This window comes from Natator depressus, chromosome 6 (assembly GCF_965152275.1).
Source record: "Natator depressus isolate rNatDep1 chromosome 6, rNatDep2.hap1, whole genome shotgun sequence".
NCBI lineage: Eukaryota > Metazoa > Chordata > Testudines > Cheloniidae > Natator > Natator depressus.
In genome coordinates, this window is record NC_134239.1 from 113,743,218 (window position 1) to 113,770,114 (window position 26,897).

At 44.7% G+C, this 26,897-nt stretch overlaps 1 protein-coding gene across 2 annotated transcripts; it reads left to right on the forward strand.

Annotated features, from left to right (window-relative positions):
- The first annotated feature begins 315 nt into the window (after window positions 1–315).
- LOC141989530 (inverted formin-2-like) lies at window positions 316–25,973 on the forward strand. 2 transcript variants are annotated; one of them, XM_074956337.1, is made up of 17 exons: window positions 457–583; window positions 620–811; window positions 2,167–2,312; window positions 2,401–2,462; window positions 3,841–3,943; window positions 4,033–4,118; window positions 5,296–5,396; window positions 7,214–7,284; window positions 7,440–7,547; window positions 9,392–9,462; window positions 10,733–10,853; window positions 11,245–11,409; window positions 12,590–12,692; window positions 13,536–13,697; window positions 14,811–15,623; window positions 16,979–17,035; window positions 21,867–25,972. In XM_074956337.1, the coding sequence occupies exons 1-16, from the start codon at window positions 463–465 to the stop codon at window positions 17,032–17,034; spliced, it is 2,481 nt and encodes an 826-aa protein (XP_074812438.1). In that variant the 5' UTR covers window positions 457–462; the 3' UTR covers window position 17,035; window positions 21,867–25,972. The 2 variants fall into 2 exon arrangements, with proteins under 2 accessions (XP_074812437.1, XP_074812438.1); XM_074956336.1 differs by having other exon boundaries at window positions 316–811; window positions 21,867–25,973.
- Window positions 25,974–26,897: the final 924 nt, after the last annotated feature.

Here is a 26,897-nt window from a genome sequence, read left to right on the forward strand (position 1 = left end):
TCAGCTGAGAGAGTGAGCGAAAGCACTCAGACTGACACAGATTTAGGGGAGTCCCTGAGTGCAGCTCAGAGCTCTGCTACGACAGCCTTCCCTCAGGTGACAGCAGCACCTCCACCGGGGCCACCAGGAGCCACAGAGAACCTCTCACCCTCCCAGCTACCAGCCTGCTCCACTTCACCAGGGCAGTGCATATTCCCGCCTAGTTCTGCTCTTCCTCCTCCCCCCCGCCCACTGCCCGGCACGGCACCTGTGCCAGCCCCTCCTCCCCCACCACCACTGCCCGGCACGGCACCTGTGCCAGCCCCTCCTCCCCCACCACCACTGCCCGGCATGGCACCTGTGCCACCCCCTCCTCCCCCACCACCACTGCCTGGCCTGGGAGGCATGCCTCCGCCTCCTCCCCCACTGCCCGGCCCGGGAGGCATGCCTCCGCCTCCTCCCCCACTGCCCGGCCTGGGAGGCATGCCTCCGCCTCCTCCCCCACTGCCCGGCCTGGGAGGCATGCCTCCGCCTCCTCCTCCACTGCCCGGCCTGGGAGCCATGCCACCTCCTCCCCCACTGCCCGGTGTGGGAGGCATGCCACCTCCTCCCCCACTGCCCGGCCTGGGAGGCATGCCACCTCCTCCCCCACTGCCCGGCCTGGGAGGCATGCCACCTCCTCCCCCGCCAGGAGGCAACATGGAAGAAGTAGTGGTTGCCCACGTTGACTGTGCTTTGGGCTACGCCAGGCCTTTCCCCAAGAAGGTGAAGACTCCAACCCTGAGAATGAAGAAACTCAACTGGCAGAAGCTGCCCTCCAATGTGGTGCGAGGTAGGTGTGTCTAATGGCTGCACTCAGTCATTGTTTTTGTAGCTGCTGTAGCGAGACACATGCACACATAGCTGCCCCAGTGTGTCCTACGCTATCCATTTCCACTGGATTTTGTTGGGTTGGGGGTGGGTGAATAGTGTTTTCCTTATATCTCCCTTCCCCTCCCCTCCCCAAAACAGCCTGAGGTGCCCTAGCACTGAGTCTTCCCATCGGCTTCATTGGGTTTTGGCTCCAGTCCAGGGGTGCTGAGAGCCATTGAACCAAACTGTAAACCCTGTATATGATGGAAGCCACTTCAAGCCAGGAGGTGCTGCAGGACCCCTAGTTCCAGCACCTATGGTCCAGTCTTCAGAACCAGTTACCCCACAGTGTCTATCGCTGCACATTTAGTAATTCATTGCAACAATAGCCAGAAAACGAGACTAGAGAAGCAAAATGGCCTGACTGTGGCCAGTGCCCGTGCATGCATGCGAGGAGATGGGCTGGGTGCTAGCCACGGAGCCATGCCTCCCCCCCACCCCACCCCACAGCCCCCCCAATCACTCTAACCCAGCCAGCTACACAGGAGAACATCATCTGTATCCTTTAAGGAACACGGCTGTGCTGCCCCTCCATGCCTGGTAGCTCCTAAAAGCATCTTGCCCTCATCACAGTGCTTTGGTGTAAAGTCACAATTTAGCCCCCAAACAAATGAAGGTTCCCCTTCTGGCATATAGCAGAATTCTCTCTAGTATAACTAACACTGTGGATAGCTTCACATACTGGGGAGCCAAGGAGTTATTTAGAGGGTTCCTAATGAGTCTGGCGCTGTTACTGACCTTCGGGAGCCCTTACGTAGTAGGGCTGTTTGCATCTCTGTAGGCAGAGATGATAACCTAACCCGAGCTCAGTGTCCCATGGACACCTGTGATTTTGCAATACATAGCCTATCAGCTAGAGCAAACAGAAGTTAGTAAATCCCATTTAGCTTGGCTGCTGCCTTCAGCTTGGCTAAATCGCGGACGGCTGTAGATTTCCGGGTTTAATTCACCTTCAAACCTTTGGGATCCTGTCTGTGGGAGAAGCCACTCTTAAATAATTAGCACAGGTCCAGCGCTAATCTGTCTCTTTTCTTATTTATTACATTCATCTTTCTGAGTGTTTCCCTTTCAGTAAGTAGGGTTGCCAGTTTTGGTTGGACGTATTCCTGGGGATTTCATCACATGACCTAATCTTTAATTAACGATTAATCTTTAATTCCTGGAGACTCCAAGACAATCCTGGAGGGTTGGGAACAGTGGTAGTGAGGAACATTACCTTGATGTGCTGAGTTTTGAGATGCCTCTGTAGCATTCTTAGTGCCTCGTCTCTTTCAGAAAGTCGCTCCATGTGGGCGTCAGTGAGCAGCGGCAGCGATGAAGCTATAGAGCCAGATTACATGAGCATTGAGCAGCTTTTTTGTTTTCCGCAAACAAAGCCCAAGGAGAAAGCAGCTACCCCAGGGAAGGTGGAACCAAAGGAGGTAATGGGCTATTTCTCATAGTTTGAAGATTATGGTAAAAGGCCACTGCACATGGCTTATCTAACATAAATTATTATTTCTTAAACAGATCACATTCTTAGACTCCAAGAAGAGTCTCAATCTGAACATATTTTTGAAGCAATTTAAATGGTAAGCTATGAACTGGTTTCACGGTTGTTGAATAAAGCAACAGTTTGGCAAGTGAAATTAGCATGGCCTTTGTAGCAGACAGTTCTGTGAGGGGCTGAAAAATCCATATGACTCCCAAGACCCCGGTTAATCCCTGAGCCACTTGGCCATTCTTCCTCTGAGGACATCCAGGGCCTGGTCATACAAATAATTACAAACAAGTAATTTTATTCACAGCAGCAGAGTTCAGTGGGACTATTCACTGTTGGAATTATTTGCAGGATCACACCCTAAATTTTTGTAGTGAGAGACAATACAATAAAGATTGTATTTGAGATTTAAAATGAAAGGACGACACAGGGCAGTATATTTCCCACAGTTCAAACACATCCTGGATTCTAAGACATAGAGCAAGTGACTGACCATCCAAGGAGTGACTATAAAATGACATACCTAAATACAAACAAGGAAGACAGCTAGTTCAATCTCATCTATTTATAATTTTTCTATATTTTCTGTAATTACATATCTATTCATGTCCACAGTTACTGATTTTAAAGCATCTCGCTTATGTTCCACGGTGTGAAAAATGATGGAAGGTAAACACAAGAGGGGAAAATAGTAATTTTATTTGAGACAGTGGCCACTTACTCCTACATTATCAGTCCCTCTTATCTTCAGTTTATTATAGCTATCTACTGAAGATAGACTTGTAAATTTTTTTAAAAAATTTAATGTATTTATTGTCACAAAACCCCAGCAGGGAAGAGCAGTGCTATTTATACCCCATTTTACAGAGGGAAACTGAGGCACAGAGAGACAAAGGGCCAGATTTTTAGGTGCCTAAAGATATGGACAGGTACCTGATGTGTAAACTTTGGTTTTTGTGTTCCCAACTAGTAGTGTAAAGATAATAAATAAAACCAAACTGAATTCTGTAAGGTTTGAGCCTTCAGGGCAGTTGCAGATAGTTTAATTCAGTGGAGGCCTGTGAATGACACGAGTGATAACATTTAAAACTTGTTAAAATAAACTGGTTGGTTAAAGCAAACAGGTCTTGCAATATAACCATGCACTGCACTGATACTCACAGGCGAAGGTGGAATGATGCCTCCCGGGGTGATCAGTACTTGGATGGGAAAAATACCCATATCCCTTTCTCTAATGGTACCCTGAAAGTGAATGGGTGCACCCCATCTAAAACCAGCATGCTACCCTTTTTATAATTCTGAGTGCCAGGCTACTGCACTAATCCAGAGAACAATCTTCCTGTCAGTAAGGCCTAATTATGCACCACTCACTAGGGTCTGTAGGGCCTAATCAATAGCATATGGTCATAGGGAGCTGTCCAGTGCTGTTGTTCTGTTGTTGCTTCTAATTACATGCCTGTTCTCTGCAGCTCAAACAAAGAGGTAGCTGACATGATTCAAAAAGGGGACAGGACCAAGTTTGACGTGGAGGTTCTGAAGCAGTTACTGAAGCTGTTACCCGAAAAACATGAGGTTAGATGGAAAGACTCTTTTCATTCAATCCACAAAGACTGCAGATATGATGCAGTTCTGGGGTCTTGAGTCTTGTGTTTTCTTTTTAGATAGAAAACCTGAAAACCTTCAAGGAAGAAGAAGCCAAGTTAGCAAGTGCAGATCAATTTTATCTTCTCCTGCTCAGGGTTCCCAGGTAAGGCAGATCATTAGCAACTTCAGCCTGATCTTTTGCTTGCATATTGTATTCCATAACAACAAGCTTCACTTTTTGATCCAATTGGATGTAGCACTCTGTGTCATTTAAAAGGATACTAAAAGGACTCTAAATTAGAGCATTACTCTGCAAAACGTTCTGAATGCCAAGACGTTGGCTGCACTTAGGGAAAGTCAGCTTTAAAGAGTCTCTTTTATTGTGATAACACTATAGAAAGGCCATCTTAAAAAAAAATCTTTCTTTTAATGGATTTGTTGCTTTAAACTAAGCCTTTCTTAAAATGCTTTTAGTGTACGCCATAGTTGTTGGGTTTGTTTGTTGGCGTTCATATTATAATATTGCACTTGTATATTTATTTGCATTTCACATGCCTCTTCCATCAGAGACTCTCAAAGTGCTTTACAAATATTAATCATCCTCACCCATGTGAGGTAGTGGAGTAGTCTCTGTGTCAGAGAGGAGCAGACACACTGGTACAGTGAAATGTAAGTTATACATTGCTGGGCCAACCTGGCCAGTTACTCAAGGTTAGTAAGACTGCTGTACTGAAGGAAGGGATAGCACCAATGCCCTTCTTCTGGGTTTGCAGCCAGAGGAAACAGTCGTAAGGCAATCGGAATCCCTGCCAGCAGATTGTGATGAGAGGATGTGATGGCCATACCCTTCCACAGTTAGTGCTGCCTCTTTTTCAGGCTGAGGGGGATGTCTGTGGCCTTGTAGAATGTGGCTGCTCCCGCACAATCTTCTGCACTGAGATGGCAGAAGCTGGCATAGGCCCTGGGTGTGGCCGGCTGGTTAAGTAACTTGCCCAGTCACACAGGAAGGCTTTTGGAGTGTCAGGAATAGAATCCAGATCTCCCAATAGCCACGTGGCCGTCCTCCCTCTCCACGGAGATCAGTGTATCCTCTACGGCAGGAGCCACCATCTCCGTGCTGCCAGTTATGGCCTGCCATTGAGAAAGAACCGCCCCAAGCCACAGACAGAGCTGTGCAGTATCAATGTGATGCAGATGTGGTAGCTGGTCACGAGCCTGGATGTGGCTTTTGGCAGAGGTTAGAGTGTGATGGTTTGGGGAATGGGTCAGGAATCTTTCTGTTGGCAGGGTCAGGAATCTGTTAAGCGTAACTGTATATTTGTGCCGACTCCCTCTCTTAGCTACCAGCTGCGGATTGAGTGTATGCTGTCATATGAAGAGACCGCTGTCATGCTAGATATGCTACAGCCAAAAGCAGAAGCAATCAGGAAAGCCTGTGAAGGTAAATGGGACGGTGTCACCCCTCAGCGTGTTGTGTTCAGAGCCATGTGAGGCCTCATTTCGGCTTGTAGTAGTATATCTATCTTACCTGAGAATTTAAGGAAGAAGTGGCCTTTTGTTGTCTCCATCTCATATATATGCAAATCTGCAACTAGCCAGCACATTGCATGCTCATCCTATCAGACACAGATCTGGCCAGGATGGCCCATGCATTCATGGCCACCAGGTTCAAATTATTGCAACTCATAGCTAGGAATAGAGCCACAAGCCTTGAAAAACCTCCAACAGATACAAAACTCAGCAGCCTGTCTGCTTAACACCACTGGCTACTATAAATACATCACCCTAGTTCTCCACTCTCTGCCCTGGCTCACCTATGAACATAGAGTGTAGTTCAAGCTGTCTTTCCTGATGTTCAAAGCCCTACCATGGAGCTGGCACTGGGTACCAGAGAGAGGACACTTCACCCTCTATGACCTCCCAGGATACAGTACACTTCAACAATGACTTTGTCAACCAGTTGGAGGCTTGTTAGTGCAAGTGACACAGCTTTCAGAGAAGCAGGTTTTAGACTATAGAACTCACTCTTGCATAGGGTGACCAGACAGCAAATGTGAAAAATCGGGATGGAGGTAGGAGTAATAGGAGCCTATATAAGAAAAAGACCCAAAAATTGGGACTGTCCCTATAAAATCGGGACATTTGGTCACCCTACTCTTGCAGAAGTTAAGAATGACCAAATTTAGAAGTTAATGCTAAACAAATTCATTCAACTGAGCTTTCCCTCAATAAATTCCTCACACACAATCCTGCCTCACCTCACAAAAAATTCCACTCCCAAATCCTCCTATAAACTAATCAAAACTCGAGATTTTGGAGGACAAGAAAGTTTGTTATGTTTGCTTTTCTAAATAGGAAGTGCTTGTATACAGCAGCGATGTAGGCCATCACGGATATACCTTGGTAGATCACGTGGTAGCCCTCACCATGTGTTATGCTTCCTTTTTTGGAGTACGTGAAGTTGTTTAGGGAGCACAGGGCTGATATGAAAAGAACAGAATGGGAAATGCTTCTGGAAATAAGGTGGCGGGGGAGGAAGGAAGGAATAAAATGTATTGAGCGATTCTTAGGGTAGGTCTACACTACCTGCCGGATCGGCGGGTAGCAATCAATATATCGGGGGTCGATTTATCGCGTCTAGTCTAGACGCGATAAATCGATCCCCGAGAGCTCTCCTGTCAACTCCGGAACTCCAGCGCAGTGAGAGGCGCAAGCGGAATTGACGGGAGAGCGGCAGCAGTCGATTCACTGCCGTGAAGACGCCGCAATAAGTCGATCTAGGTACGTTGACTTCAGCTACACTATTCTCGTAGCTGAAGTTGCATACCTTACTTACATCGACTACCCCCGCAGTATAGACCAGGACTTATTCAAGATCTCCCACTAGTGGAAATAAAGTCACTAGCTCCACTTTTAGGGCACTTTCCAGGCTGGCAGCCCCAGCATCTTTACCTCCTAGCTGTAAGTGGCTTCCCCACACATGGGGGTGGGGACAGGCAGCCCAGATGTGCCTACCTTTAAGATGCAAATACTATACTGTGCCTGTATTGCTTTTTTTTTTTTTTTGGAGGGGCGGGGGGGAGGGTGTCTTCCAGTTTCACATGGTGTCTGCTTGTAGTCCATAACTCTGGTGTTTGAGGGTCTTTGAGGTTCTAGTATATGGAAATCCTGCCTTGGTACAATGGAAATTCTGATCCAATTTGGGAAACATTCAGTTTTGAAGCTGACCCTTATGTAAAGGATAACTTTATTTTTCAGATCTTCTAACGACCCATCGCCTGCCAGTTTTCTGTCAACTGATTCTCAAAGTTGGAAACTTTCTTAACTATGTAAGAAATCTTTTTTGTTGTTGTTGTTAAGAGATCACTACATTTTATAGATGAAAATAACTTTTCTTCTCTCTTTTGCGTGTATAGGTTATAAATACAGAGTAAGTATTTGAGTTTGACATGGGTTATTCCTGCCTCTTCTTTCTGTCTTTCAGGGAAGTCACACTGGAGATGCTGATGGCTTTAAAATTAGCACTTTACTCAAACTAACTGAAACCAAAGCAAACCAAACCCGTGTTACTCTTCTCCACCATATTCTGGAGGTACTACTGCAATTTCCTTTGGGAATTTTGGTTGGACATGAACTATTTTTCCAGCCATACCTTCAGTTGATGTTATGTACTTGTGTTTATATGCTCCTCACTTGTTTGTGTAACCCACACACCTCCTGGGTGTGCTGCTCTGTGCCATCTAGTGGCACCAAGACCACTTAGAGAGAGATTAATGAATCTGCTCTAGAGCCTTAGCTAAGAGCCATATCGCTTTTAACTCATGCAGAAGAGCAGTGGTTCTCAACTGTGGTCCATTGCTTGTTCAGGGAAAGCCCCTGGCATGCCGAGCTGGTTTGTTTACCTGCCGCTTCTGCAGGTTTGGCCGATCACAGCTCCCACTGGTTGCGGTTCACTGTTCCAGGCTAGTGGGGGCTGCAGGAAGTGGCACAGGCCGAGGGATGTGCTGGCCGCCCTTCCCGCAGCCCCCATTGGCCTGGAGCGGCGAACTGCGGCCAGTGGGAGCCACAATCGGCCGAACCTTCGGACGCGGCAGGTAAACAAACCGGCCCGGCGTGCCAGGGGCTTTCTCTGAACAAGTGGTGGACCACAGTTGAGAACCAGTGCAGTAGAGGCTCAGGCATTTAGCTCCAGAGGTCCCAGGTTCAGTCCCGCCCGTTGATGATCTGGGTCTGTGGGTGTTACATTTGCATAGTACTGGAGAGATTGCTTAATTTGCTTGGGCTCATAATACTTGGGCTGCAGGTGCTACCTAGCTTTAAAAGAATTCTAAACAAAGAGTTGAGAAAGCAAAGAATCTCATCCAAGCCTTAATCATTTTCCACCTTGATTTCTGTAAGTTCCTCCTCTCTTGCTTCTTTGACGCCCATCTCACCCCCATCCAACCCATACGAAATGCAGCTGCCAGGAACATATTCCTGGCCCGTAGCTCCAGTGAAGTCCCCTCCAGTGTTGGCACGCTGGATCTCCCCTTTCTACCAGATCACATTCAAACTTCTTGCCCAAGCTTTAAGCTCTTTCATAGCTTTCTCACTGCCGCTTAGCTGCCCTTATATTTATTTTTTGTATTACCATAGTGGCTAGGAGCCCTAGTCATGGACCCATCGTGCTAGGTGCTTGTACAAACAAAGAACCAAAAAAAACCAGTCCCTGCCACCCAGAGCTTACCACTTCTCCCTCTCCTCTGCCAATGATGCCAGTCTTATTGCCCTGTTCATTGAGCTCTCCCCTTGCCAATCCTATGCATTCAAACCCTTTTTTGGGGTCCCACTTTTACCGTGACACCTAAAAAAAAATTAGCCAACTCCTAATTGCTATGCTGAGGTGCTCAGACACTGTGGCAAAGATGGTTGTATAAGTTAGTAGATAGATAGTTAGGCAGGCAGATAAACTAGAACACAGATATTCTTAATGCATAGACAGACCCGTAAGAATTGCCAGATTGGATCCGACGAGTGGTCCTTTTAGTCCAATATCCTGCCTTCAGCAGAGGCCTGGACCCTGCACTTCAGAGGAAGGTGAAAGAAACCCCGCAGTAGGAGATTCTGGGATAATCTATCCACTGGGAAAGTTCCTTTCTAACCACCCATCAGTTAGAGATCGCTCTCCGCCCTGCGGCATGAGGGTTCATACCCCTTTCAATACTCTTGTATATTTTTTTAATCTGTACTCTTATAATTCTGGATAGTCTTGGCAACCATAGAAACGGCTGGTCCCCTTTTGAATCCTGCTAAACAAACAGTGGGGGGTGGGGTGGGAATGAAACATTGCGCACACCAGTCATTCCCTCTGTTTGTAACCCTTCCCCTCCTTCCCCCCACTGTGCACCTGCTGCGTACGAAAAATAAATACAAAAATAACAAACGTTTCTGTTTTAGGAAGTAGAGAAAAGTCACACAGACCTCCTGCAGCTTCCCAAGGACCTTGAATGTGTCTCAAAGGCAGCCGGGTAGGATTGTGAACCTGATACTTTAAATAAAAAAAAGAAGAACCACCCAGATTCAAGAAATTAAGACATAAATGGCTGTTATTATAATCCATGCATTAACCGGATAGAGACTCAATTAGTTGTAACCAAAGGATTTCCTTTTGCAAATTCTGAAGCCGTTTTAAAATGCAAATCGGCTATATGCACAGTTCAGCAATAAGCAAGACAGTAACTAGGGTCAGAAATTGTTCTGCATTCAATTAATTCTGCTTTGCAGGAATTCACAGAAATGGTATGGCGTTCAAGGAGGCTCTGTCTTTTTAATCCTAGCTACCTATAAGCAGTGCTGAAGTACCTGTCACTGCTGTATTCAGGGACAATAGCCTAGCAGCTTCAGAAGAGCCCTGAATCTGTAGATTAGTCTCTCTAGTGTGTTAGTGAAGCCAAACAATTAAAGTCCGTATGTATCCATTTCCAAATGTACAATACACAAGATTCCAGTTAGACCTGGCCCTCTCTTCAGAAGTGCTGCTGGGGGATGTTCTCATGGCCAAAGAGCTGGCTTGTTAACAAAGGTGTTTGTGTTGTTGCCTGAAGGTTTTGGGGGGACTGTTTGGATTTTTCATCCATCTTACACTAGTGACCCTTTTGCTCTTGAGAACAAAACATTAAGCACAATAAGATACGTGTGGACAAATGTCCCCTGAGAATTTGCACAGCCAGATAATTTTGAGCAAATATTAGCATGGTCCATTCTAGCTGGTGATGCTTTGTACTATCAGGGGATTTGAAAAGCCCACCTAAAGTGTTTAGTGACTTAGTAGCACAGCCCCGTTGAAACACAAACACAGTTGAAAGTGAATGGAGCTGTGGTCCTAAATCATTGAAGCACTTTGAAAAGCCCACTCTAAATTCATGAATTATTTGCATCACAGTAGTACCTGAGGGCCTCAAATGAGAGCAGGGCCCCCTCGTGCTCGGCGATTGGTGGGCCAGTCAATGAGACAAGTGAAGTGATTTGTCCCAGGTACAGCAGGTCAGTGGCAAAACTAGGAATGGAACTCATGTCTCCTAACTCTGTCCAGTGTCCTAACCACTAGGCCATGTTTCCTTGTGGTGCTACCTAGAATGACACAGGCATAGTTCTGTGCTTAATACCATAGAGTCACTGGGAAACAGAAAAGGGGGAGGAGAGTGGGAAATCATTGCTGTTTTTCCTCTCTTCTAGCTAGCCCAGCTCTCCGAGAAGTGAACTGTGTTTAATCTCCTGCGGCTTTGTGTTCATTTTCAGAATTAACCTTGAAATCATACGTGCGGAGTCCAGTTCCAATTTAAAGAAGCTGCTAGAACTTGAGCGAAAGGTTTTGTCATCGAAAGACGACGTGAAAGCCCAGTATGAGACGCCCATCCAGGTCAGTGAAAGGAGTGCCCTCCTTTGAGGAGAGAAGAGCCGAGACTCTGCAAAGGCAGATTGTTCAGGGAGGAGTGAAGGGTGGAAACATTTGTCCCCTCATCGCCTCTCATATTTGAAAATGAATGTGAATGCCACACAACCCTTTTGTGTTCATTTGCCATGACCAGCAGGTACTGACTAGAAAGGCAGAGAGCAGGGATAAAGGAGAACCCAAGCCATCTTTGCACTTCTTCTCCTAACTGCCCCAGGAGCTCCTGGGTCACAGCCAAGGATCTGGGCCTTGGAACTGAACTCTAGTTACATTGTCATTCTAACTACTTTTTTCCATTAGTCTTTCCTTGCAATGTCTGATGCACAATGCTTTGTAACTTGGCCTAAATGCATTTCAGGACAGCATAAATGCATCAAAGAAGTTGGAGGAGGAGTTTGAAATCATTGAAATGAAGAAGGGGGAACTTGCAAATTATCTCTGTGAAGATGCAAACAAGCTGTCATTAGAAGATATATTTAGCACCATGAAAACCTTCAGGGATCTCTTCATCAGAGCACTAAAGGTTTGCATTTGTGAACATTATGCAGTAGGATCCAGGTGCTGGAACACATGCATCAGTTCAGATAGTAAATAGGACCTGATTTTCCCTTACATCTGAGCTCCATTTGGTGCATGGGGCAAGGGCAGGGCCATCAAGGAGCTCATTATGGCCCTTTGATTCAGCACTGGCCCAGCCCTGGTTTTCATTAGAGCAACCAAGTGGCTACTCTAACTTCTCCACAGGCATAAGGTCCCTAAGGGACTATGTGCAACTGGAGAACTGGTGTAACAAAGCTCTGCTCCGCCATACCCTCAGCCGACCCCCACCATGCTCCTTGCCCTATTCCATCCACCTCTAAGCATGTCCCCTAAGCCAGGTGGGCAGGACTGCAAGAAGTGTTCTCCACTGGCCATTTCCAGCTGGAATCTATCCACTTTGCACCATCTGATCACACTGGAGGATATGAACCTGAGGTCAGATCCTGAGCTAGGGCCTTCCCCTGCTAAAGTCCATGGGATTTTTGCCACTGACATTACTGGGTTCTGGGTGTGGTACTGAAACAGCCAGCTTGGGGATTTGACTGAGATCTGCAGGCAGCTTTCAGATTGTGATGTGCACTAACGAAGGAACCTCTTTGCCGAGTGAGGATGGAGAGCTCAGTGAGCTTTGCACTACCAAGCTAGAGCTGCTAGGCTAGAGGTTGGCATTAACCCAGAGTTTGAGTGATGGACCCAGGACGCTCTCTCTTCCAGGATAAGTTTGTAGAAAAGTTGTGGATTTATAGTGGGTCAGAAACTGATCCCTGAGTCCAGCCCAAGCAACCAGGTTTGACTCAGAGAGGGTTTTGCAGCAGCTTGGGAGGGTTGCAGAGTCCATTGCAGCCAGTTGGGGGAGATTCCTCAGCCTGCTGTACATCCCCTGTATGTGGGGCATCTGGACAATAGATCCAGTCACTGCCCGTCCCCACGGCACACTGCGGGATGGGGATGGAGCCCCAGCCAAGTACACTCACTGCCTCTCACCCCCCACAACGGGGGAGCACACAGCTCCCAGCTGCCTATTGGATCTCTCTGGGAGGGAGGAGCCAGGATTTCCCCCTTGTTTTGCACAAGCTGTGAATAGATTGAACCATCTTCCCTTTAGGTGGCTTTGCTACTAGATATTAAACCAAACATCCCCTGTGACTCTTCTCTGGCTCCAGGAAAACAAGGACAGGAAGGAACAAGCTGTAAAGGCAGAAAAAAGGAAGAAACAGTTGGAAGAGGAAGAGGCTAAGAGACAAAAGGGAGACAACGGGAAGATCAGTGAGTATTTGAAAGGGTTTATTTAAAAGGAGATGTACATACCTCACCCAGCTTGTCTCTCTATGGATTATAATACAGTATCTTTTATTGGACCAACTTCTGTTGGGGAGAGAGACAAGCTTTCGAGCTTACACAGAGATCTTCTTCAGGTCTGGATGGAGAAGTTTACTGGACTAGACGTTGGTCCAATAAAAGCTATTACCTCACCCCCCTCGTGTCTCACTAATATCCTGGGACCAATATGGCTACAATAACACTGCATACAATCCGTATAGGTGAGGACTGATAGAAGCTCCAAACTCTTCCTGCCTTAATGTTCCAATAATAATCATTCAGGGTAGATTTCTGAGTGTTCGATGGCTGAAGGCTTTTGGGTGCCTTAAAGAGGGTCCCTACCACAGTGCAGCAGAGAACAGCAAAGGAGAGAAACAAGATTAGCCCTCCCTCACTTTCAATAAAATTCAAGATACAGAACAGGAGCCATTTAAAGGCCTTGGCCTGCAGGGTGCCACAGGCATACTTTGGCATAGGGCAAAGCAGAGAGAATACTAGAGGCGCCGACCCTGGTTGGCAAGGGCTCTGGGCCAGGTTCTTCGCTGCCCTTCGCCTTCCATAGTCATTCACACCTGTGCAGTGGGTGTAGAAAGGTGCCAGCTCAGAGTGGCAGTGTTTGACACCCACTTTGCACTGGAATGGGTGATACCGCAAGGGGCAGGGCAATGGAAAATCAGGGCCTGCTCCCCAGCATATACCCTTGGTGGTAACCCCACCGCTTTCAACTATCACTGCCCATTCCCCCGGAGTGCAACGTTAGCCATTTTCCCATTTTTGTTTAAACACTAGTTAAGAAAGGGGCCGTGAAGCAGGACGAGGTGTGTGTTATTGATGCCCTGCTGGCCGACATAAAGAAAGGTTTCCAGTTGCGGAAAACGGCTAAAAACAAGAGTGCGCCGGACACTGCTCCTAAAGCCTCACCTGCCGAAACGCTGAAGGAGAGAGAGCCTGGTAAGACCAAAGACCCAACCATACCTGCAACCATTAACCTCTAGCCTGCTGCAAATATTGTAGCAAAACAAATACATATGTAACCCACACGTCTTCTGGGTGTGGTGTTCTGTCCCATCTAGTGGCACCGAGACCACTTAAAGATAAAATGAGTCTGCTCTACAGCCTCAGCTAACAGTCAGCTGGCTTTTAGCTCATGCAGTCGAGGCTCATGCACTAAGCTCCGGAGTCCCAGGTTCGATCCCGCCCGCCGACGACTGGGGTCTGTTGGCGTTACACATACAGAGGAACTTCTCTTCTTTGAATTGTTGCAGTTGATCAATAGACGAGGGGGACCATTTTCAAAAAATTGTGCAAGTGACGAAGTCCCATTTTCCAAGGGACTTGGGCACTTCGGGAAATGTTACCCAAGAGATGCTTATTTTCTAAATTTGCAGTGTGAGCTTCCTTTCCGCTTTTGAGGTGGTAGCCTCCACTCCCAGAGGCAAACCAGCCAACAATCTTGTTTAAGGCCGTCACCCTGGCCTGCCACAAGAGATAACTTGCAAATTGCAGCCTTCCTGCAATCCCTTTAAAAAGCAGGGCTGGGCTGGGTTGGTACTTGGATGGAGAAGCCCAGATGGGGGGAACTTCTGAACACATGTCTCAGGCAGAGCTATTTCCTGCAACAAGACTTGGACAGCAGGATCAGGCCCATGATGCCAGCTGGGAATTCATTGGCCCTTAGCTCCCCTCAGGTAGGCTCCTATGCAGCATGTCTAAGTTCCATTGATTTCAGAGGGAATGAAACTGATTAACGTCAATGGGAGCTAAGCACAAACTCAAAATTATACGCTGAAGTGCTTTGCTGTGTTGGAGCCTGGGTTCTGAACCAAATGCCCCCATGTGATGTTTGGGGTCACTGGACTATAGGAGTGGCTAGTTTTTGGATGAGACGTAAAAAGCTCCTGACCGCATACGGCCATTATAAATCCATTGGCCCCTTTGCCCTGAGCCGTTAGCCCGGGGCCCATTGCAGGTGGTCAGATTACACTCAGACGACCCATTGTTGTTGGTTGACAGTCACATGCTAGACTAAACAACTGTGCCTGATCCTGTGTTGTCCGTTTAAAGGAAAGAGTGTTGATGCGTCAGAAACAGCAGCAGCGAAGGAAAGTGCCTCTGAGACCAAGCAAAAGGATGGCAATCAGCACACAGAAAACACTCCAGCCTCAGAAGCTGCTGCCACTGCGACGGCTACCGGTAGAGTTGTCAAAGAGACACCAGCTTCCGATGAAGTGCTTCCTAAAGACAGAGCTGGAGGAAGTTCGCCACAACAGCCCTGTACTGACAGGAGCGCCTTACCTTCAACTGAAGTTGAGGGAACCCATCAGCCCAACAATGGAGTGGGTATTCAGCAGATCAACGGCTCGTGTAGCTTTCAAGAGAACGTGGAATACAACGCCATTGTGTTCGCGCCATCGAACCCCGGAACAACTATAAAGTTTGCAAGCAGCTATTCAGGCAACTGTACTGGTTTAGAAGAGGAATTGAACGGATCCCTCTCAGGAGACAAAAACAGTGAATCCGGACCCACTCAGTTAGAAGGAGGCCTGGTGTCTAATGAACAAACGTCACAACCAAGTGATGCAGTTGGGAACGAGGCTAAAACCAGAGCTGAACTAGCACCTGGCAGTGCTAAAATGACTCCAACCAATGAGTCGAGTTCTCAGCATACAGAGTTAAGGGGGACAGAGAAAGAAAATGACGACCCGGCCGCAGACTCCTTGCTGGACACCTCACAGGAGAAATCCTTCTCAGAAGAGCCAGTGACTGATTCTTCTTGCTCAGCAACAGTCCCTCCGGCGCAAGCACTTACTGACAAGGAAGGGCAAAGAGGGTCTGGGAAACGGAGAAAGAAGAAACGACACAGCAAAAGCCAGTCAGGTAACACATTTCAGTGCAGCATATGGAGATTAGCAACACTTTAGCTAAATACAGGAGACGGAGTTCACATCTTCAGCTCTCTAGGATTTTTTAATTAGAAGTATTCCTTCCTTTTTTAGGGTCCAGTCCTGCACCAGTGAAGTCAATAGGAGTTTTACTACCCTCCAGAAAAACACTGTTTAATGCAGATGTCCTTTAAAATCGGAGACTGGTTAAACAATGCAAAAACATTGGCCCCACTACCCATTAGGGGCATGTATAAATAGTTTATAAAGGGTTAATGATTAATGGATCAATAAAAAGATGTTGCACATATGAGTGGAGTACAGGACAGATGGTGACAAGCACATCTGTCAAAGGTGCTACAGATAGTTGTAAGTTAAAGTTAGATGCAACTAACTGGCCCATTGGACTCTAAAAGCTGTGATTAATCATTTACTATAGTAGAGACTAACCATTCATTATAACATCTATTAATCATTTGTTAACCCATATAAACTATTTATAAATGTATCTTTAATATAAGTGTATTAAAACTCTTCCCCGTACTCCCATCACCCAATTTTTATGAGGTTTTCCCCAAGACATCAGTTACAAGAGTATTCTGCACATGAGAATTAGTGTCACCGAAGTGTAAAGTTCTGGTGTATTTCAGTGTGACCCTTCCTTAGTGTTAAATATTCAAGCACACAGCTTGAGAGGGAAAAAAATCACACTGATGCTTGTGCAAAAGATCACGTTCTTAAGGCTAGAGACAGCTTTTAGATGTAGCCCTGACTACGTGTAACTGTGCTGCCCCAGGAAGGACTGGGGGACTCTCTGGCACCATTCCTCCAGAGCTCTCCGTCTCACTTGGGATTCATGGGGAGATCTGCTGTATCTTCTAGAGGGCTGACACAGTGTATTCCCATTGCTGTCCCAACCCGACATGTGCCCCGCCAGCTCCAATGGTCACCAGACGGGAAGGACAGTAGTAGACCCATGTCTCTTCAACTCTCCACCCCTTCTCCTCCCTCATGAGTAAAGGGGAGAGAATATTGGGCATGCAGCTCCTGCTCTTCCCACCTCCATGGCTGGAGACATGATCAAATGGTGTCTTTCCCATGCAGTGGGATGGGGCTGGGGCTTTTACTCCACTTTACTCCTTGGGTGGCCACCATAGGCCCCAAGCACAATTTAATCGTTTAAGTTTTCAGACTGTTTAGCTATTGACTAAACGAATCGTTTTTAGTCCCAAGAAATATAAACTAGTCATGTTTCCAAGAGGACAGTCTCTGTCCTATGACGTTCCATGTTGTTACCTTTATGTCACAGCGGTCAGATATATTTAGTGTCTCTCTTTTATTTAAAAGCAGAGGTTGACATTGATACTGGAGATAATAAAACCAAAAATCGTTGTGTGATACAGTGAGGTATGTAAACACGCAACATTGCTTTTATGTGAACTAACCCCAGCACTGGGACTTTACACTTTATGATGCCATCAGTAATCATTACGGCAACCAAGCTTTTTGCCTTAATATCTGATTATGTGTTTGTGATTTTTGCTGTCCAAGGGCTTGATCCTGCCCCACTGGAGTCAGTGGTAATACTCCCAGTGCTGCAGGATCAGGTCCCAAATGTCTGTCTTTTATGTCAGCAACAGCCAATCTACCTTTCCCAGCAGAGACCATAAAGTCTGGTGTTAATTACCTTAACCAGGATAACTGGAGGCCTTGCTTTTGTCTGATTATTATTTTTTCCAAAAATTGTAAAAATGTAACTTCAGTACATTCGTCCTTCGAAAGAGGCGACTGCTCCTCCCCTAGGCTTCCGGTTGTGGGTGGGGCTTATCCATTACAGGGTCGTTTTAACAGGTTTATTGGAATTATTTAAGCAGAATAGTGGACCAGGGAAGAAATTCTGCTCATACAGGACTACCAGCCCAACTGAAATCCAAATTTCACATGCTAGTCAGCACTAAGGTCTTGGTGTTCAAAGACATGTGCATGTACTTAAAATTAGGCTGATGAGTAATCCGTGGAAGTGAATGGAGCATGCAGCTGCTTACGGTTAAGCGCATGTGTACATCTTTCCAGGGCCATGTCTTCACTAGAGAGCTTACAGCGGCACAGCTGCATCGGTATAGCTGTGCTGCTGTAAGATCTCCCGTGTAGTCGCTGACCAGAGAGAGCTCTCCCGTTGATATAATTAAGCCACCACCCCAGCGAGCGGCGGTAGCTATGCCCACAGGAAAGCATTTCTCGCTGACATAGCACTGTCCACACCGGCGCTTCTGTCAGTGTAAGGGATATTTTTTCACACCCCGAGTGACATAAGTTTTACCAACAAAAGTGCTAGTGTAAACATAGCCCAGCACTGGGGCCTAATTTTGCTTTGTCTGAGACACCCATGCAGCTATGGGTAAACCCAATTTTTCTGAAACTCTCTATCAAGTGCCCCTGCACCTCCCACCTGATATCAGGGTATTGTATGTTCCTGACATTTTACATTCCTCATTTACATTTTTACATGTATTTTTACATAAAACATTTACAGTTTTAAGAAAGCTTTGGGTGACCCCCACTAAGATTTTCATTTTCCAAGATTTGCCTTTATTTATATTAAGGGGACAGGGGGGAAATTGCATAGTTACATGTACTGAAATTGCATAGTTACATGTTTTCCTTTGCATTCTAATCATGAGCAGCCATAATTAAATGAACCAATAATCTGAACCCTCTGAATATCTGATTTCATGAACAAAATGTATTTATTCTACAGAGTCTGCAGTTTCTTGCTATGTAAGAATATTGGGTATCCCTCCCTAGTGATCCCCGGGAACTAATATTCCTCTTAGCCAGTCATCTGCTGGTGGTGAAATAGAAGCCATGGGAACCTCTGCTAAGACTTTTTTTTTTTGGTATTTTCTGCATCAGTAGCCTGAAGGCTGCTCTAATTTACCATGACAGGAACCAATCTCTCTCAGCCATTTTGGTAGCCAAGGATTAGCCAGAGAGCTATGTGTTCCGTAAGAAGGCCATTTGGTGCTCTTTTGGGGTTGTTTGTCCCCCATGTGGTACTGAGACAAAACCAGATGTGGTTGTCTCCAGTATCATACCAAGGATGCCATAATGAAGAGTGTCCTTATCTGCCTCCACCACCAGCATTAGTGCACTGTCACACCAGCGAGATCTGGGCAATGTGCTCTTCAGAATGACCCCTCCAATGTGGTGCACACAAAGCCATGCTGAGGGACGGAGTCATGCGACGTTCCTGGCAGTGCCGGAACGTCCGGTGTTCTGGGCATGTGCGAGTGACCATCCTAGTGTTCTGACTCATGGCTCCTCCTGTACCAGTCACACCCCTTCTCTACAGCCTCCCACCTGAAAGAGGTGGGCAGCTGCTGTGCTGTCTTTCAGAATCCAGTCGCCAAAGATTGACAGGAGCAGCAGCAAAAATTCACATTTGAGACACAGGTCAGGGACTGAGCCCCCATATGTCAGAAGTGTAGCTTCAAGAACATTAAAGATGTTCGGAGAGAGATGACCATACGTGAGTTTATAACATCCCTACTCAGACAAGACCTGAGGCACATCCAGGTTTTTTTTGGACTGGCCTTGGAATACACAAGAAAGCCACACACAAGAATTTACATTAAGGGTCTGATCCAAAATTGGTTGAAAATCAGTGGGTCTTTCCACTGATTTCAGTGGGCTTTGAATCAAACCCTGTGAGAGCTGTAAAGGTCCTGAAAGAAAGCAGTAAAAGTAAAGGCAATTCATAGCCGAGGTTGTCCTAAAATTCCAGCTATGATAGGGTCCCACCTTAATGTCTGTCTGTCAGTGCCCTCTGGTGATGAAGTATTGGAAGAACATGCTACAGTGAGCCCCTAACTGAAATTCTGTCCTTTCCTTCTTTATCTGGTGTCTGAACATTATGTGCTTGTGTGAATTAGAGTAGATGAGAAAAGCCCTTTTCTTCTGTTGCCCTACAGCCTCTAGCCACAACTTTTTCCTCACCAGTCTGTCTGTAAATCCGATTCATGGTTCCCACCTGTCAGTACAAGCAGCAGCACTGTTACTTCACTAGGCAATGAACGTTCGCTGTAAAAGAGAGTGGGAACAATCCCAGTAAAACTAGGAGATGAGTTGTGCTATTAGTCATCGTCACCTTCTGGAGAAAAAGTCGCTGGATTTCCATCCCCCCTTCCTTTCTACCGGAATACAGCCTTTTAGTTTGGAACCCAAGGAAGCACAATTTGCGGGGAATCAGGAGAACGGATTTACATTTGGGAAATGGCCATTTTTTAGAACCCTTTTGCTGGATCTTGAAGTCATGGCAGCTCCCCATGCTCCCCCCTGGCCAAATCCAGCTGGAAGATCAGAGCTGAACCTCTCGCAGCTTTTAGCATGCTGTGGGTCTGCAATAGCAGTAGAATAAAGACAGGCTTTGATGTGCTCAAATTTACCTTGTTTCACAGAACCATAGATTTTAAAGCCATCTAGGCTGACCACCTGCATATCACCAACCATAGAACCTGATTCCTGAATTAACCCCAATTTTATTGAAATAGCTGTTTGTAAAGGCCAAATGATGCTACTTTTGTTCTCCCCTCACCCCCAGAAGTACAATTTTGTTCTTCAAAGAGTAAAAGATGAGTGCCTGTGCTTGGCACTTGTTTCTGTTTGAACAAAGCAGTGTGATCACAAAAGGGAGGAGGGAAAAAGGAAAATAAATCAGGGAGGAAGTAGATTTCAGTTTATCAAGGGTTACAAAGAAAAGTAAAACAAAAAAGTCCCACACTATATATTATCTAAAAAAGAAAAGGAGTACTTGTGGCACCTTAGCAACTAACAAATTTATTTGAGCATAAGCTTTCGTGAGCTACAGCTAAAGCTTATGCTCAAATAAATTTGTTAGTCTCTAAGGTGCCACAAGTACTCCTTTTCTTTTTGCGAATACAGACTAACACGGCTGCTTCTCTGAAACCTATATGTTATCTGTTACATATACACCTTGACCTGCTCTTTTTTCCAAAAGGACTGTATTTCTTCAGTCTTAAAAAAAATAAATTAGGATAACTTTCATGTTGGGTCATTTTTGTTTTCTAATTCTAGGGGGATAACAACCCATCTTATCTTCTGCAACAGATTCAGTGCTTCTTATGGTCTTAAATTTTCTCATCTGCCACTATAATCTAATTATTCACTCTTGTGGGTGTGTATATTTTTAGCCATGGTGTCCATATCTGTAAAATATTCATGAGATCTGGAGGAGGTTTTGTTTGGTCAATGAGCTAGAAAGCACCTTAACATTTACAGATTAAGGCTCCAATCCTGCAAATACTTCCTGAAGTGCCTAACTCACATGAGTAACCTCATTGTCTTCAATGGTACTACTCACCTGAATAAGTCTGTGCAAAAGTAGAATTCCTCGACACTGGAATTTTGGTGTTTTCTTTCTGGAAATTGACACACTGGGAAGATTCAGTTAAGTCCATGCTAAATATCTTTCACCACCACTATGCTAAAACTAAAGACCCCACTGTGCTCCATTTACAACCCCATTTATGCAAGTTACTCTGTGCTAGAAGAACCCTAAGCCTGCGTGCAGCTCTGTGTGAAGGCAGTGGGATGTCTGTCTCCTCAGATTTACTTGTGAGATCAGTGCCCAAGTCAATGGCAAAACTGCCAGCTCCTGCAGAAGAAGCAATATTAGTCCCTAAGCTTGGTGTGTCAAACTAGCATGCATCCGATGAAGTGAGCTGTAGCTCACGAAAGCTCATGCTCAAATAAATTGGTTAGTCTCTAAGGTGCCACAAGTACTCCTTTTCTTTTTGTGAATACAGACTAACACGGCTGTTACTCTGAAACCTAGCATACAGCTGAAAACCTAGTATTTCCAGCATTCAGCATGGAGAACATGACATTTATTGTTTCAAGTACTGTGTTGAATTATTAGCAGTGACCAGCTCCAGAACAAAGAAGATGGTTAAACTCTTGAAATAAAGTTAGAATCTCAGTGCATAAATGAAATTGAGTTTTCATAGAGTACATACATTAATAGTTTTACCGTTTTTTTGTTTTTTCTTCCTCTCTCCTCTTTTTTTTTTTAAGTGCATTGGGGCACCTGGCTTATTTGATGGATTTAAAACCAATTTTCCCAAGTAGTACATTATGTACAGGATACGCACACACACACACACAAACACCTGATCACAACATTTTTGTTGTTGTAATTGTTTTATGTTTTCTCCCACAGGTGTCACAGCAAAGCAGAAGAATAAATAACAAGGAGTCAGTGAAACACTGACAAATCCATATAATGCTGCCATACTCTAGGAAGCACGTTCCACAGTGTTGAAATTCCATTACTGATCATGTTTGTAGTAATATCTTGGGATGTAAAGTTTCTTCTAAAATGGTCTTTCACTAATCCTTCCTTGGGGATTCTGTGTATCCAGCAAATAACCGCCAGATGCAAGAAACTTAAGCACCTTCAGAATGTGCCTTATGTGAATGCTGCCAGGGTCTGATGCTGAAAACGCTCCATACCCAGAACTTCTGTGGAAGCTGATGGGAGTTCCATGTGTCGAGGGCTGATAGGAGTAGGCCACGGATAAACTTCACTTGGGGTCAAATCCTGTAGTCCCTTCCTAGGCCAAACTCTTACTGAAGACAATGAGGGCATGGCCTGGGTAATGACTGCAGCATTTTACCCCATGAGTCATTTTAGAGACAGCAGTGCCTCCAAAACTGAATTATGGGTAAAAGTAGGCACTGTCATCAGCATCTGATTGGAAATCTGTTACTTCCCATTCTAGTGCCCTACCAGCAATTGGAACTGATGTTGGACCAAATAAAAGACCCAATTCAGATGAACATACTTTCATTTGCTATCATTTTAGACAGGGGATATCTATTAAAGGAAAATGTATTGTAGTGAACAGCTGGCTGTTTGAACACTAAGGACTTGTCTATATGGAGAGTTAGTTCGCGTCAAGTTGGAGTTCAAATGTACAATGCACTGGCCTGCTGCGCACTAACTGGTCATGTGGGCCCTGGTACCACACACTAGAAGTTTTACGTTGCACTTTGATCTACTCCAGTTTCAGTTTGGGGCAGTATTCTACCTATTTCAAATGGGAGTAGATCAAGGCACACTACAGAACTTCGAGTGGGCATTCGGAGGGTCCACACTGCCTGTTAGTGCACGTGACAGGGTGGGGCACTACACTCCAGCTTACTGCACACTAACTCTCCATATACACAAGTCCTAAGGCCTGGATCCTGCAAAGACTTAAACACACATTAACTTTAAGCACATGAATAGTCCTATGGAGTTCAGTGGAACTTCTGACGTGCATAAAGTTAGACACATACATGAGTCTTTGCAGGTCTGGGGCCTAGAGTATCTATTTTGTTAAAGAAACAGGAAGAGATTTTTCTAGGGTGATCCATTCAAAATATTTTAAACTAATATTATTTGGCAAATCTCTGGTTCTGAATATTTATTGGCTGCTGCATGCACTCAAAGGCATTTGGACTCAAACTACAGAATGTTTAGAGTCTGTTTCAGTTTAAAAGATAGTTATGCAATTTGTGCTTTAAAACTGGGAACCTGCAGTATTTTGTGTTAAGAAATCAGAGTTTTATTTCTGAATTATGTTTTATAATAACCTTGTACCGTGTAATTTTGTACATAGCTGTCAATTTAAAATTCTATATGTTTGTTCAATCTGTATTGCAGTATTAGATTGCAGTGGGAACTGTGTGGAAAATCATTACTTTTAGCAATCATGCCTATATACAGTAACTTGCTGAGTTATATAATAGTCTTCAAGCTAAACCGATTTTGCACTGCTTATTTAGACTTGATCAAGGGTCATTTACTAATGAAGTTCAGAATTAAAACAGGGGCTACCTTTAACTAAAAACTTTGCTTGGAGTGTAGTGAAAATTGGTTAACTACAGCAATTACCAGTTTAGAATGGACCGCTACCTTTATCAGATTCGGCTGCGGAAATCCTCTGTAGCAGTGTAGCAAAGCTGCATTTGAAATCGTGTTCACCACTGGCGTAAACATGTAGAGGTTCACTAACTTCAGTGGAACTGCACTGTCAGCAATGAATGGGACCCTTCTTAATGAGAAAACACACATAAGAGCTTAGGGGTCAATCACCGTTGTAATGGTCATGACTGGAGGGCTAGCTGCACCCTGTCCCCTTTTTGGTCTCTCTGAATGCACCCCCTCAAGTGTCAGGCCTCGTGTCTTTACCTATCCCAGGCTGGAATTCTACAGTTCTCTCACTCAGACTGGTACCTGGGCTTCAGTACCCAGCAGGTCTGACTGGGTTCCGCACTTATGGTTCTTCCCTTTGGGAGCCTGTGGCCGATGGTGTCTAGTGACAAAACTGCCTTATTGAAACCGGAGTATTGTTCATTCTATGTATAGTAACAAAGCATGTAGATAAAAAGCATTTTAGGACAACAAACAGTCCACATTTGTCCATCTTACCCAAAGGCTTACCATCCCCTCAGGGTCACCTAGTCAGCCCTAATTTCTTCAGACAGTCCAGCCAACACCTGCATCTTAGTCTGGTTCCCCCAAACAACGACTCGTCTCTGCAGAGAGCACCCCTCCCTAAACTGTCAGAGTTGCTTTGTTCTCACATTCTTGGGCTTTGTCTTTGGACAAAACTAGTTTTGCAGGTTGGCTTGGGAGGAGGTAAAATATTGATGCTATAAGAGTATGAGCATTGCCCACTGAACACCACTCCTGAGCCATGCTTCTTCCCTTCCTGCTTGTTTCCTTTATAGCCACCTACTAAACTAAACCAATATATTCACACAATAAACATCCCAAAAGCCAGGTCAACACTCACTGTTCATAAATCATGACAGAGCAGTTCCAATTTTGTCACAGGAATAATTTAGCAAGAATACAGGTGACTGCGACAGAGTGGGAAGAGGAAGGCTGTCTGAGTGGGATGTGCAATTTTGGGTAGTATTTTACCTGTGATCTTTGCGAGAAGCTCCCATTGATTTTCTCCCAAAAGAGCTAAGTATTCCTCATGATTTCTTAGTAGTCAACTCAGGGCCAAATTCAGTGCTGGTGTAAGCAAGGCCCTTCTAATTTGTTTCAATGGAGTTGCATCCACTTATGCCAGCAGAGCAGTTAATTTGGCCACCAGAAAGAAACTCACTTTTCCTTCAAGTATTTTAGTAAAATTACAGCAAACAAACAAATTAGAGTGCATTACACAAGCAAGCCTGTGAAAGCCACAAGCTTCTAGGTATCAGGTTAACTGTCCATGTTCATTTAGCATTAAGCAGCATCTGCATGATTAATCTATGGTATAAATAAATTCAAACACCTTTTTTTTTTCAAGGTCCTTGCATGAGAGGTAGGGGTTTTTTCTTCTTCATTTCAACATTTTGAAGAAATTTTTTAAAATTTAGAATTTAAAAAAATGGAAAAGATGAATTCACAACTTTCCTGTTTTTGAGGGGGAGGATTCCACTCTATTTTGTATGGTTACAGATTTTGTTATGGGGATTATAATTATAAAGTTAACATATTACATTGTAGACTAAATAAATATTCGTACCGGAATCACTTATTTAACACAGTTTTATCCCAGAGAATCTCAGTCCTTCCCGCAGTGAAAAGAAACAGAAAATAAATCAAATTGTGAAACTAATAGTACATTTCACATTTCAGTTGCATTCCTTTTCCACCCTCCTCCCACATCTGTACAGTGCCTAAAGCCTTCATCCTGCAATCTATATGCACATGCTTAACTTTATGCACTTGAGTAGACGCCACAGAAGTCAGCAGGACTTCTCATATGTCAAGTTAAGCATGTGTGTCGATCTTTGCAGAATGAGCGCCTTACATTGCAAGCTCTTTGGACTTTGTCTCCTACTTGGCTCTAAAGCACCTAAGCACACTGTTGATGGCATACACATAGTAACAATTGTCACATAGTTATTTTCTCTCATACTGACCTTGTCTATGAATTTACAATAGTTTTTGACCTACAGATGGTGCTAACAATTTCCACATTCAGTACAATGTCAACGGGAGTTGTGTGTAGAATGGGGCTATAATGGCTTTTGTGTACAAAAGTTATGCAAATACCTGCCTGCCATGGTCTCTTCATTATTTGATTCACTTGTTATGTGCTATTTGGGAGAGAAGATTAGAGAAGCACCAAAGGAAATTTACAATAAATGTAAAAGTTAACCAATTTTCATCCCCTCTAAATGTAAAGCCTAGTTCTACAGTTAACATTTCTGGGTTTCTGTATGTAAAGGATTGGTTTTCTGTACACAGTACTCTATTTGGAGTGCAATATAGAGCTTACCAATAATAAATCAGCACTATATGAAATCTTGCCTTTTTTTATTGGGTAATAATTCATCAAAAAACAAACTCAGTCATGGAGTATTCTGTGTTCCACCCGCTCTCAGTCACGCTTTGTGTAACGGTGTGAAAAATGGTTTGGTCCCGTCTAGAGCCTTGACTACTATGTGGAAAACTGGGACCTGTAATTTCCCATGAGGGGCTGTAAAAATGGAGGCTGTAGTACAGATAGGGCTCTTGTGTTTTTACAGCCTGCCATGGTATGCGATTACACTTTCGGGAGCAACAATGCAGCTCTACTTTTGTTAAAAAGTGGGTACTAATTTTCCTGGTCTAGACAAGGTACCAGAATTTAAAGACCAACAAAGACGAGCACTTGTAACGTTCTGCAAGCAGATCAGCACATGAAAGAATTCTATACACACATAGTTGTATATAATAGTGCATGATATATCTAGCTATAGAGAGTGATTATACATGTGTGTGGGTGTGTATACACACACACACACACTATCCATATATATTACACACTCACACTTTGATCAGTACTAGTACACAAACTAACTCACAATAGGCTCTTAAATCCTTACAGAGTTTGCCATGAAAATCTTGTATAAAAACGCGGGTAAAACTGCATCATGCAGAGCCAGACAGAATAGAGCAAAACTCCCTAACGATGCCACTGCCTTAGGGCCCAAGTGGGCAAAAGCTCATCGTCTTTAAAATTCAACTGGCTTAGAGAACTTATTGACCAAAGCCTGCAAAGAGACGACCTCAGACACTCAGGGCTTAAAACCAGTAGAAAATATGTAATAATGCTATGATGGTGATAAAACTTTGCACACCATGTGTCAGGATTCTACTGAACATTTGGCGAGTGCTGCCTTGCTGAACCACAAGAAAGAAAAACTCCACAGTGAGCCA

Coding starts and splice junctions, on each gene's coding strand:
- LOC141989530 (XM_074956336.1), top strand. CDS start 331: ATGGCACCTGTGCCACCCCCTCCTCCCCCACCACCACTGCCTGGCCTG. Junction 2,313..2,400: donor GGAAGGTGGAACCAAAGGAG/GTAATGGGCTAT, acceptor TTTCTTAAACAG/ATCACATTCTTAGACTCCAA. Junction 11,410..12,589: donor TCTTCATCAGAGCACTAAAG/GTTTGCATTTGT, acceptor CTCTGGCTCCAG/GAAAACAAGGACAGGAAGGA.